The sequence below is a fragment of the Poeciliopsis prolifica genome, unplaced genomic scaffold (genome assembly GCF_027474105.1).
Source record: "Poeciliopsis prolifica strain line A6 unplaced genomic scaffold, Auburn_PproV2 SCAFFOLD011, whole genome shotgun sequence".
Taxonomy (NCBI): domain Eukaryota; kingdom Metazoa; phylum Chordata; class Actinopteri; order Cyprinodontiformes; family Poeciliidae; genus Poeciliopsis; species Poeciliopsis prolifica.
Window position 1 is genome coordinate 2,287,726 of NW_026562386.1, and position 13,844 is coordinate 2,301,569.

Consider the following 13,844-nt stretch of genomic DNA (forward strand, 5'->3'; position numbering starts at 1 on the left):
TTGCCGGAAAATGCATCCCCCTGCTAACTTGGAGAAACACAGAGTTGAGAGTGAAATAACTTTTTCTACATCACCAGAGTAGCTCTAAGAACTGCTGGTATGAGTTTCATCTCAATTGGATCATATTTGATGAAAACAGGGGGTGCAATTTTTGGCAACCTGAAAATTCATATTGCCAAAAATTGCATCCCCTGCTAACTCTGAAAAATAATGAGTTAAGAGTGAAATATGTTTTTCTACATAACCAGAGTAGTTCTATGAACTACTGGTATTAGTTTAATATCATTCTGAAAATATTTGATAAAAATAGAGGGGATGCAATTTTTGGCAAGCTGAAAATCCATATTGCCAAAAATTGCATCCCCTGCTAACTCTGAGAAATAAAGAGTTAAGAGTGAAATAACTTGTCCTACATGACCAAAGTAGTTGTAAGAACTGCTGGTATGAGTTTCACCTCAATTGGATCATATTTGATGAAAACAGGGGGGATGCAAATTTTGGCAAGCTAGAAATCCATATTGCCAAAAATTGCATCCCCTGCTAACTTGGAAATTACATTTTTTCTACATAATGACACTTGTTCCCTGAGTTACCGCTATAAGTTTCATATGAACAGGACAATAGACAGGGGATGCAAATATTAGCAGGCTCAGAAATTAAAATGCATCTCCCCTACATTAATACACTAGACAGCTAAGCGTGATATAAAATGTTCTACGTAATTGGGATTGGGCCTCGGTTTTGTAAAGCTTTAAGCTATTATGATGTTAAAAGAAAAATCTTGGAATTTCAAAGCAGCTGCGGAGAACTTGTTCATCAGACACTGAAGAACGTTCGACAAATATGGCTCAATAAACGTGAAAAAAATCAGTGTTTATTTCAATTAATTTGCGAAATAAAACCCACAATTTTAGCGCTTACATGATTAATAAACGTAATAATGTTACGAATATCTTTAAAAGTTTCCTCTTCGGTCGGATTTCAGCCCGTTTACTCATCAATATGCGAGAGTTTAGAGCGATGCGCGCTCCCGCGACAGGGGATGCAATTCTCGGCAGGCATGCATTTCTCGGCATAACACCGGTGGAAGCTCCGCGCATGCCCAGTGGAGTCGCTCCCAGAAACTGATGAATATTTAAACACAGTACTTGCAGTGTGCCCTTTGATTGGGTCTCCTGGCTCAGTTTCCTGTGTTATGTTTCAGAGCCGACGCTCCGCCGCTGGCTGTCAGTGCGGGACTTCACCATGGACGGAGGACGCAGCTGAGGAGACCGTGTCCATGCTGTCCCCCCCTTTTTTCAGGAAGAACTTCTGAAAACCTGGACTTTCCCCCCCCCCTCTCTTCCGCCTCCTCCTCTCTGATTTTAGACGAAAGCTTTTTTTTTTTTTTTTTTTTTTTAATAAGGACTGCGAACTTCACCGAGTTTCGCACAAATACTGGACTGTGGGAATACGACAGAGGACTTGAGTGGAGCTGCTGGGAAATTAGAGGATGGTGAGTGTTTTGGTGCCACTTGTTTAAAGCAGCTGGTAGTTACAGACCAAATATATGCTGGAGAGCTGGGAAAACAAACGCATAATAATAGTTTATTTGTTAAAAAAAAATGAGGTTAATCCCAGTAAATAAAAATGTCTACAAATGTTTGTTTATTAGTTCATGTACTTTTTCTTTCTTATTTTTTAATAAATTTATCTCACAATAACAAATATTTAGCTGCTTTTCACACCCCTCACCCCCAACAGCAGACCCACTTTTCTTAGCTGGTCTCCTCTAAATGCAGCTGGGAAGCCCATAACCTGGACTAATCATCTGATTTTCACCCAGGAATATTTATTCTGCACGAAGCATCAGTCAGGTGCACCAGGTCTTACATTAAGGAAACCGGTTAGTCAGCCAGGGCAGCATGTGTCGGGTGGAGTGTGTACAGTATGTGAAACAACTTGTGTGTCTGCACATCACCCAGAGACAGGTTTTTCCTGGTTGCTGAATGCCATCCCCTGCAGCAGACACACCTAGACTGAGCAGCCTGCACAGAGTGAGGCTCATCTCTGTGTTTTTGCAACAATTACACAAGCCTTTATCACCCGGAGAAGCACGTTTACTTTGGGTGTGATGCAGACTGCTATCGCTCTCATGATCCAGTTTGCCTGGATTGAGCTGAAAACTTTTGCTTTTGCTCTAAATTGCTACAAAGTACACCGTATAATAATTGTAGTACTTGTGAAGACAGGTTGGCAATAACTCCGTTTATCTCCATCTGCAGGTAGCTTTAGGACAGTTTTTGTCACAAAAACGTCTTTTAAACACAAGTTGGACTGAGACCCGCTTCATCTCCTCACCTTAAGCAACGAGTCGAGCCTGGAGGTCAGGTTGCCCCAAGGAAAAGCAAAAAGCTGCTCGACCTATATTATCGTGACGTACATTTACACTTTGATTACAACTAACGTACATAAAGAAATAGTGAATGGATTCCTGCGTTTGTGGCTATTGTCAACTTGAATTATTTCTACACGACAAACTCTGGAAAAACTAAGCTCATTCCCCCACAATCATTTGATTAAAATATATAATTTGCATTGATGGATAGAGGTTGTTTCAGGAAATGCTCGCCCCGGTTTGCTTCAGACTCCCGTAGACCGAAAAGTAACAAGAATAGCCAGATTTTCATCATAACTGTCTGGAGCAGCAGACATCAGCATTGCTCACTACTTCCTTCTCTTCCAGATGTTGAATTGTAAGATGGTACGGCAGCAGATGGTCTGCATTAGTTTTTCCAACAGAGATCTGGCTCCCCCTTGAACTCAGAGCTTCAGACCTTCCACTGCTGTAGAGATTAGCTCAGGAATTCAAGCTTTGTGTCTGAAAACAGGCCGAGCAGCCGTCCCGTGGACCTGGGGAACTCGTTAGGCCTGTTGCTGCTGCTCAGTCTGCTCCCGCTCTTCTTTTGATCCCTGCCCTTCGTGCTTTCATTTATCCGCAGCTTTTTGCTGCCTACTGTTCACACGGACCTCGTGAGTGTTTACTTATGCCACCGTAGGGCTTACCGTAAATCAGGAACAAGTGGAGCTCATATTTTGCTTTGTAAATCTTAAGTTGCCATCAAGAGTTGAAGTTGTTTATCAAGTGTACCTGTTTAAACTCTCCGTTTGTACGCCATGGCTTACAGCCCTCTGACTTTCCTCCGACTGAGCCGAGGATCTGTCTTCCGCTGTGGAAATCCTCTGTTAAAAATCACTTTTGATCGTTTTTAGAGCAATGTCTCTTCATGCAAGTTCAGTTCTCTGAATGTCTGATGATGAGGGTGGAGTTGCTCTCCAATAGTGCTGACTCATGACTCATTGATGATGAGATTTGCTGATTGGCTACTAATATAGATTCAGATGTTACTTTTAATCATCCACTGAAACTTTGGCTACTGTGTCCCAGAATGTGCTGGATCTGTTGTATGTTTATACTTTAATTTTGTGAAAAAGTAACAATCAATATCCCGTGTCATTACTCTGAGCAATGACACTGAATTTGTAGAGATATCTGCTCCACTAGGGAAGCTGATTGGACTTTATTCCTGCATGACTCAAATATCCCAAATGCAACTTTTTGAGTTCACATGTTGAAAACACTTTTGAGTCAAGTCTCACCAGATCTGTAAGATTTTCGAGCTGCTTTTAGCGAAGTCAGCTGTTTCCTGTTTGAACACTTCTATGTTTGGCAGAACACAAGCACTCAGAACAACAAAATAACAAAATAATTATTATTTTTGTTACGTTTTCCAAGTTTTTTTTCTCTTTTTCTTTTCGTATTGAGGCAAGCTGGAACATGGAAAGATGTGAACTGCTGACCTGGTTTAAAGTATTCTGGACTAACTGCAGTGTGTGATTTTTAAATACTGAAGATGGAAATTGTTACTAATCTTCTCAGTTTTGTGGATCTACGATTAGAAATGCCACCATTGAAACAATGACAATGCTTTTCCAGTATATTCTTCTCCACCTTTATTGGGCTGCCTCAGTTTCCTAATCTGGAGAAACTCCTATTTCTCTGTTATTCTACTTGTTTTGATTGAAATGCGGCTTTTTCAGCTACTGATCCCTTTCTCTCTTATCGAACCTGTTTCCCCAGCGTCCCCCGACCTCAACTGGTTATGCTGGTCTCCAGATATGTTTGCTTTTTCAGACGTTTCTGTGTTAACCTGAGTGATTATGTTGGAAAATCCCAGTAAATGACCAGTTTCTGAAACATTCTTTGTGCCCGTTCGGCACAAACAGCCATGCCAAGCTCAGAGTCATCCTTTGGTCCAAATGTAATGCTCAGTTTTAACTTTAGCAAGTCACCTTCATCACTTTTAGATATCCAAGTATGCCACAAAATGTAAATACATCTGTAACTCTAATTATAGTTAAATCTGGCCAAGAGTGAGTAAAGAGGACTGGTGTGTGGTGGATGTCCACCATCACTAATTTTGAAGCCTCTTCTCTGTTTTAGCTTTTTTTTAAATGACACTTTGGAGTTTGAGTAAAATATCCTAACTATGTCGTATATTAAAGGTCTTATATAATGTATCACAAATATTCCTATCTGTCTCCCAATAAATTTTTGTCACTTTAGGATGCACTAACTGTCAGAATATGCTACTTCCCTTTTTTTTTTTTTTTTTTTTTTACAGGTGCTGGATAAGTCAGCTTTGTTGTGAACTCTCTTCTTTAACTGAGCATAACTGGATCAGTAGAGTTTCATTTTGGACTCTTCTTCACTGCTTTTCCCCCTCTTGTTCTTGGATTGTGAAGCAGGCAGTGTCCTGGTGTAGCTGCTAATTTGCATGTATGACTTTCCTGGATGGAGAGCAAAGCCAGGCTCCTGCTGCTCTGCTCCGGTTATCTTCTCCGATAGTTTCCTCTGGCCACAGAGGAGTCACAGAGGAGTCAATGTTCACCCTCGTGGTTAATGAATGGCCTCTTGCATGGTCGAAGCTTTTCTTGTGCTTTGGCCGTCTCTTTCTATGGGTCTGTCTTACTGATTGATTTTGTCAAACCTTCTTAGTGATACAAGAAGTTAAAATTTTACCTTCATCATAACAAATAAGTATTCCTGTGGCTAACTTCATAAGAAGGGAGATTTCTTCTGAATGTGGGTTAAACATACTGATGTTTCTTTTTGTCGATTGAGGTAAATTAGCCTCCTTTTGACAGCCAGTTATTTGCTTCAAAAATATCTCTGAATTTGGTTTGCAGTGATGTCCTTATTACTGACCTTTTGGACTCTCAACTATCCAGACGATGAGCTATCACCAGTTTCATTTCATGATATCTTTTCCATAGAGGAGCGTCTTGTTGCGAGGGGTTACCCAGAGGATGTGCGTAAGATTCAACCTTTTGTTCCTCTTTTTGTTTTATGATTTTTTTTTTCATTTTAAATCCCATAAAAGATAAATTGTATATTTAAAGACACATTAAGAAATTCTTATTGAGATTTCCCTAAAAATAAGTGAAAAAACGTCCAAACTGTTGACAATGATACACAAGGAATAAAAGGTGAGTCAAAGCTTTAAAAAGGTTTGTCAGCTGTTTTGGGAACAGACTTGCTGCTATTTGGAGGAAAACATTCAGAGTCAGCTGCTTTGACTCTTTTCTGGCAGGCTTGAGTCATTGCATTAATTATAAAATACTTCTGTGGAGACAAACATATCCTCAGTCTCTCTGTAATAGTTGTCTCTAAAGTCAGCTGTTTATGAGAACGACAAAAAGACAAATTTGTGCTTTTACTGTTTTGTTGTTTCTTTTCCTCTATGAAATGGTTCTGCTGAATAATCCGACTTTTCTGAATCTCTGATCTTAATTGGTAAGATTTTATTCATTCCATCAAAAAAGGTGAGCAAGAAAGACCTGAATAATTTCCTTGGCATATTTATTGTATTTTTTGCTTCAGTAGGACACCATTTCCTCACACAGTTTCTCAGATGAGACATGCAGGGGGGCATTTACTGATTAAAAATGACCAGATTATTGTTAAGAAGATTGTGACTTAACTCCTGCTTTATCAGGAAATTAAATTAGTATTGAAACATTGGACTTTTGTGATTGTATTCTGTGAAGTCGTATTCCGTTAAACAAGTAACAAACTAAAATTTACAATCTTGCGTCTTCAGAGCAATAAATAATTGCATTGTTAGCTTAACAGCTGCAACATTCATCACTTTATAGGATGTGACAGCATGAAAAATGACTCGCTCATTACTTTAGGTTTCTGCTGGTAATTCATCCTGAAGTGTTCATATCTGTGGGCTGTCAGTGCAGGTAGCTGGACCAATCAGAGTGGAGGTTTCACCTATTGAGTACAGCGTCACTCACAAGCTAATATTGACTTAAGCATTTTACTTCTGTGATCAAATTTACAAAACAGCAAAGGCCTTCCACCTTATTTTAACACCTTATTTGGTTGCTTTAAAGTTTAATAGATTACATTTAAGAGTTAAAACAAGCATTAATGTTCATTTTAGGGCTGCAGTATATGTTGAATTAAATGCTGTGCAAAGTCAGCTTTGCTCTACTGGAACCACAAATGACTGTTTGGTCGCAGTATTAAGTAGGACTTTATAATTCAAGTGCCTTGCATGCAAATTGTGAATGCTAATAAAATATTTGGGTATGTTGAATGAATGCTCACTTCCCACAATGCCCATGCATGATGTGGGATATTGGCGGTTGTGGTGCTAAAGTTCACAAATGGTGATGAAAAGGAAGAGTCTGAAATCTCTGGGTTAATCTCATTCGCAGTTTTCAGAAACAGCATTTTAATTATTTTGTGCAGTAGTTAGTTAATATCTGAAAATGCTTTTAATAGTTGCTGCTGTTTTTATGTCTTTTATAATATCCACCCATCTGTATTTATTTAGTTCCTTCTGTGCAGACAGCTTTTTTTCCCCCCCAACAGCCTCACATGTTTATTTTGTCTAATTTAGAAATTTTGCACTTTTAAAGTCAGATTTGCATTCTCGACAGCCAGTCAATCTGCAGCAGCGAACACTGATTGATACTTTGAGGAATAGCGCTCAATTAAAGCATTTCGTCTGATCTGAAGGACCTCTCACAGTAAATGTCACACAACCTCACTCTGTGGTAAAAGTTTTTGGGATTTGATGATTTTAATTGTTATAAATATTGTGCTTGGCTTGTGCAAGTGCAATTGTCAGAAGACAGCAGATAAAAGGAAAACGAGGAATGCTTCTGTCCTGGTGGCTGTTTTCAGGATTGCAGCTGTAACCTTTTAGAGCTGATACAAGATTACATTTTTGTTCACTCCCCATTGTAAAATGCCAGAAAAAAATATATTAGTCATGCCATTTGCTAGTTGTACTAAATCTTAAAGAGAAAGTTCTCTCCAGGAAGTTGCCTTTTTGTATTGTTTTAGTTCAGTTTAAATCCTGGGTGCATGCCAACGTGTATTTTATTAGTTAAAATCACAGGAATAACTTTGGCACAGCTGACGGTGATGTCTCCTCCGCTGCTTTACACCACCAGGGTGAGGCCGCTTTGAAAGGTCATCTCGGCACTGAATGGTGTGTCTTTTTTTTTTTTTTTGTCTAGGATTTCAGCTGAGCTCCACCCTAAACCGCATTGTCTTTTATATTATCTTTTATAGGCAGCCATGTTGCCGTTGCTGCTCCTTTAAGGGGCTGATTAAGTTTTTGATGTTGCAAATGAGCAGTTCTGAAGTTTTCTCCCAGGAATTAAAAGTTTGTGTGCCGTGCTTAGACATGTTGAAGCACAAAGACCGTCCTTTCAAAGGGGATCGTTCTGGCTGTCTTCTGTGTGGGATGCTGCCGAGTTCAGCCCTGCCTGGAAGGAACAGCATTTAGCCCCATTATAACCTGTAACTTCTCGTGTTTCCAATCGAGCGAATTGAAACAAATGTAAAAAAAAATAAAAATTTATACCGCAGACATTTGAGATTCACCACAGCATGATAGCATTGTTGGTAAAACAGCTTATTCTGGCTTACAAATGACAACAGTCACCATATGAGCAGTGGGGGTGTCAGAATAACTCGTTGTGCCTTTTGGATTAATTGGCGATGCTTCATTTAGACCTTGGCTGTTACAGTGGCTTCTCTGCTGTTTGCCAGGCCGTAACTCAGTTCATTGACTGCGGTTTGAAGAGGAATGTCAGTCAGTTTCTATTGTCTCAGTGTGTGAACTGTTTGTCTCTGGAGAATAGTTAATATACACTCTCATTGTGTTCAACTGTGGGTTGTTGAGAAATGGTACCCAGAGATATGGCAACTATTAAATGTTTATAGATTTTCCATGTTTTGCGTTTCTATTTTTGTTTCTTGTATGTTTTAATAAAAAAATGGCTTTGGTTTATGTTGGTTTTGAAAATGTTTTTGCTTTTTGTTTACCGTCTTGCAATTTCCTTCTCCACCCTTCATTGTTTCACCTGTGCAGCCCTCTCTTTCCTTAGTATTAGTTTCCTTAGTATTTCTTAGTATTTGTGCTGCCTGTAAATACTCGTGTGAAGCTAGAATTTCAACAATCTCTTCCCAAAATTAATTCCGATTTTATGAACTTGCTGATCTTGATCTTTAAAGATGCATCAGATGAACTTTTGTCCAAAAACTTTATCTCTGAAGGTTAGTGTTTTTCATGTCGTGTTTTTTAATTAATTTAATCATCAAGTAATGTTTAGTGGGTCATTCTCTTGCAGTCCTGCACTTTACATTTGTGGTCTATTTAAGTTTTTGAATGTTGATGTCTGTTCTTGTTAATGTAAACTGTGTCTGAATTTACTGTTTTTGGTGTTTTTTATTGGTTAAAATCATAAATGTAGAGAAGAAAGCAGTTATTCACTCTCTCATGTTTAAAACTGGAGCATGCAAATTTCATGAGGAATTAATAAACCCATTCAGTGACCAGGAAAGGTCAAATGTGGATAGATTAATAACACAGATATTATTTCATAAAGTTACACTGCCATGCTGAAGCAAGATAGTTGCTTTTTGTAACAGTCTGTACAGAGCTTACAGTCATGATTGATGATGGGACGTCATCATTAATAACATCAATAGCTCTTTCTGAATGAATGAGCTACACCAACATTTAATTTCCCTTTTAGATCAATAAAGTGTTTTTGAATTTGAATAATCCTTCAGAATGTTTTGCTAGAGTTCTGTGAAATTTAAGACTTTATCAATTATGACTGATTGTTCAGGTCCTGAAGCAGCAAAGCCCACTCCGACCGCCATGTTTGAGCGTCTTCATGATTTCATCTTCATGAAAAAGTGAAGTCGCTTTTTTCACAAACAAACAAATACCTTTCCCAAACAATATCTTTGTTTGGGAAATGTGTGATCTTCTGGTCTGCAATAGACGCAACGACAGAGGCGGACGGAGCCGTTGTGCTCATTTTCTCCTTCCACTTCACGCCACTGTTTGTCATTTTTAAGCAGTCATGAGACACGGTGACAAAACCTGAAGCTGTTCCTCAACAGGTTGTTGCTGGGACCGACTGAGTTAGTCGATTCCAGCTAATCTTACTCGGCTGTCTGTGAGAGGTTAAAGTCTTTCCTCTGCCTACGTCCCCCAGAATGCTGTGCGGTTCTGCATTGGAGTTCAGTGAAATTGTTGGATGAATTTTCTGTTGACATTGATGACCTCTTGTTGCTGATTTATTTCCCAGTGTATGAATGTAAAATTAGCTTCATTGTGAACACAGTCAAATCAGCAGTAGACTCCATCAGCTGTTTTCTCACCTTTATGAATCGGACTGTGTTACAACCGCGCCATTAGCATGATTTCCAGCGTCTGAAAAGTTCAGAGGATCTGCTGCTCTGCCTCTCATCCCCGTTTATCTTTCCTCCTTACTTTGGAAAAAAAGGCCAGCCGTCTTTGTCGGCGGTTTTCCCGTCATCTGGCAGGATGAAGTGCGAACGCAAGCAGAAGGGAGCAGGTGGAAGTTCTTCTAGGAGAACGGCTCTTCCCCAAACTCTGACCAGCTCAGATTAAACCAGCGATGGAGACAAATTAGCCACATCAACCCACATTTTCTGCTTTAATATATGTTGGAGCTGTTCCCTACGTTCGTTGCAAGTTGTTCTTCTTTCTTCGTGATTTTGAGTCATAGACTGAATACTAAAATATCCCGACACTATTTCTACAGAATTCTGTCAGTAGTTCATTTTCAGATGTTGTTCTACTTCTGTTTTATTACTTCATCAGCAAATGAGCTCATAGTCTGGGACTTTTTTCTATATATTTTTGTAGTTATACACACTAAAATGCTGAACTTTAAAAGTCAGCAGAAACTCATCTGCTGTTGCTTTTCTACAACAGGTCATTCTAAAAAAAAAAAAAAATGGTTATTGTCTGAGACTTTTGGCTGAAACTATCTATTTGTATTTTTTCTTCGTTTATTTTACTTTGATATTTTTGGTTGCAGCTGATGATTATTTCTGCAGTGGATCCTGCACAACAAATGTCCAATATGTGAAATATTGCCTAAAAACCTTTTATGTGAAATTAAGAAAAGTAAAGACTTATGATGATTCTTTTTTTCTTAAAATGTTTCTAAAGGAAAGTAAATCATTAGCTGTATTATTGGCCGTTATAGAAAATATATAAAAATGAATAATTGGCTTTAGATATTGGATTACAGTTTGTTTTTTTTTAACAACAACACTCTTACACAGTTGAAGCATTGAATTGCTTTTTATTGCTTTTTTGTCAGTGTAGTTAACCATGAAACTTTGCATGGTTTCAATCCAGAAATGAAGTTCAACATGCATATTTAAAGTGTTTACCTCAAGCAGTTCGCCGTTGATTGCAAAATGTCTCTGAAGCAAATAGGAACTCAGGAAATCAATAAAAGTCAGTATACTTTGGAAATACATAATTTAGAGTCAGTGACCTAAAACACAAAACCACTGGCATGGTGATTGAACTGTGCATGCTCTACCCTCTGACTGCATCTGCAAATGTATTCTTCAGTCTGAATTTTGTGAGATTTGTAGGTGGTCAGACCACAACCTGATCACCACCATGATTTGAAGAAGCTTCCTGCATGCAGTGTTATCTTTGAAAGAAACCTCCCATCTAGTCAGAATCGATCATCTTAATGCTGCTTCCTGTAGTGTTAGCCCAGCTGTTGTTGGAAATTTCTTGGCTTTCAAATTTAATCTCATGTTTTCTGTAAATCCTTTTCTGGTTTATGAATCGCCTACAGTTCATAGCTTCATTTCCTTCGTGCAGTTGGGTATAAAATCTGTTGATGAATGTGAGAAGACTGTGTTCTTCTAGAAGATTTAGTCTCAGGGCTTTGCTTCATTAGAAATTCCTTCTCTAATCTGATGACTAACCAGGAGGCGTGGCTCAGGGCCGAACCTCAAGCTGTTTGTGGTAAGAATGACGCTCAGCGTTATATTTACTTCCACCGCTTGCGGTGAGCTGTACATGTCAGCCACTTGCTTCCAGCCAAGTTCTGAGCGACTCCTCTCAAAGTTAATCTCGCACCGAAGAATCACTTCAGCTTGTCCTTATTTCAGAGCGAAGGACTGATTTTAGATGAGCAGAGCTGCCTGTTCCAGCCTTCGCAGGACTGCGTGTCCTTCCTTGGTGTGGAAAGGGGGGGGGGGAGAAAAGGAAAAATGTGGGGAAAAGTGCCGCTTATGATGCTGAATCAAACCCAGCCATTTCCTGTATGCCGAGGCAGAGCGCAGCACTCTCCATATTTGGTGATGGTATTTGCATGAAGGGAAAACCTGGGCTTATGGATCTGGACTGGTGTTGAGATTCCTTTGTTTCAGCTTAGAAAAAAAAACTCTGCTTTTACTTTAAATACGTTCCTATATGATGCATGGAAACCATGCTCTCTTTTCTTCTGTTTTATGTAACATGTTGCTATATTTTGGTGTTTTTACATAACAATGTTCTAGTGATGTCACACTTTATTCCTCTGCTGTGTCTGTTTTCTGTTCTGAGAGCCTGTGGTTGCATGGAGATGGTGTTGTTATGCCTACTCTTGACTTCATATTGTAACGCGTGTCCCTTGTGTTTGTGCTCGTGTGTTTGTGTACACTACTTTAACGTCGCTCCACTTCCACCAGCACCAAGTTTGTCATTTTAAGAAGGAGATAAAGGGAGTTATGAGTCAGACACACTGAAAATGTGACTAAAGTAGGAAACTAATACCTCACAATTTGAAGAAGTGGAGCCAGTATTTTAAATAACTTCATCTAAAAGTGAATGTGTCAAATGTTAAGCTGGTAAATCTATTTTTAAAAAACCTTGTAAAAGTATATTGAATATTTCCTCTTTTTCTCAACCTTTCTGTGTTATCGTGTGCATGATTGAAGCATGTTTATATGGTCTCATTGTGCTTTGTTGGATATTAACATATTTCAGGGTTTTTTCTTGAAAGTATTGAGGTAGTGTGGTGACAGACAGCAGTTATCAAACATCTTAATCAAGTTTAACTCAAACAGATCCTGATCTCCTGATCTCACTTTCATGAGATCAGGATCTGTGCTTTGACTCAGCCCAGGACTTTACATTTTTTCTTTTAGAAGTGTAAAAAAAGAAGTGGCTCTGTTGATATATTTTTGTGTTGCTTAGCTGCCAGCAGAGGAGTTTGACTTTTTTAAGCCTTTTTTTTTCTTACCTTGGCCTGATTTCTGCCATACATTTCTGTGCACATGTATACAAATGCATCACACCCCAGTCAAAAAACGACAACAAAACAAAAACCTTGAAAACAAAGGAGAAGCAAAGTCATTGAAATTTAGCACCATGGAAAAGCTTTCTAATCTATTCCTGTGGTTTTGGAACCGTGATAATGAGAGCCATTATCTATAAATGGAGAAAACGAACTCAATTGCTTCTGTGGAAGCAATTGAGTCTATTATTCAACAATGATTTTGGAAATTAGCATTTTAATGCCAAAATCACTGCTGACCAAAAAGACCAAAATGGTAGTTGTATGAAAAAATCTTTAAGATCCACAAGACTTTTTTTGGAAAATATTCTTTGGATTTTTAAGACAGAACTGGAATTTTTGGTTGCTGTAAAAAGAATATTATACTGAAAGTCAAACACGGTAGTGGCACTATGATGGCCTGGGACTGTTTGCAGTCAACTTGCTGTAATTGTTTGAAACATGAATCCTACTAATTATCAGAAAATACTGAAGAAGAATATCTGGTCAACACTTAGCTTAAGCTTAAGCTAACAGTTTTTGTGTTTGGTCTAGTCAAAGTTCAGACTTAAATGTGGTTGAGATGCTTATGACATTACATTAAACTGGATTTTCACAGGCAAAGTCACAAGCATTTCAGGCTGGACTTGAAATTATTTCCAGAAAAGTTGAATTTCACTTATGTGTGTTTTTTTTTTTTTTTTTTTTACTTAAACACAGAAATCTAGATTTTCCCCTTTTTCATTTTATTTTGGATAAGAGTGCTAGCTTGGCAGTTTCCCCTCCTTTAAAGAAACCAGGCCATACAAACAAACTCGACTAGACGTGGCCTTTTTCAAAACTGTTAAACAGTGTAATTTGAAGGCTCCCTAAGCAACATTTAGCTCCTACAGAAAAACACTCCCTGAATTAGTCTTAGAAGCTGTTAACATTCTTCACCGCTGCTATAACCCTGATTGTTAAGCGATTCTAATTTTGTTACTTTGAATGAGAAAAATAAAATAAAATATCCCTTCAGGATATGAAATGCTTCTGGCCCTCCTACCAGACTCATTTAAAGTTAATTACTGAAAGCACAACAACTTTTACTGCTCTCCTTTGTGTTGTTTTCTTGCTCTTTGATGCTGAATATTTCAGTCGTTTTGCAGCAGCTGTACTTATTT

At 38.5% G+C, this 13,844-nt stretch overlaps 1 protein-coding gene across 2 annotated transcripts in view; it reads left to right on the plus strand.

Moving 5' to 3' along the window:
• The first annotated feature begins 1,203 nt into the window (after positions 1-1,203).
• The window catches only part of myo1ea (myosin IEa), a 46,740-nt gene continuing 34,099 nt past the window's right edge, over positions 1,204-13,844 (plus strand). For both annotated transcript variants that reach the window (XM_055036457.1, XM_055036458.1), the window contains exon 1: positions 1,204-1,495. In XM_055036457.1, coding sequence (XP_054892432.1) covers positions 1,493-1,495 — 3 coding nt within the window. In that variant the 5' untranslated portion in view covers positions 1,204-1,492. The remainder of the gene's footprint in view (positions 1,496-13,844) is intronic.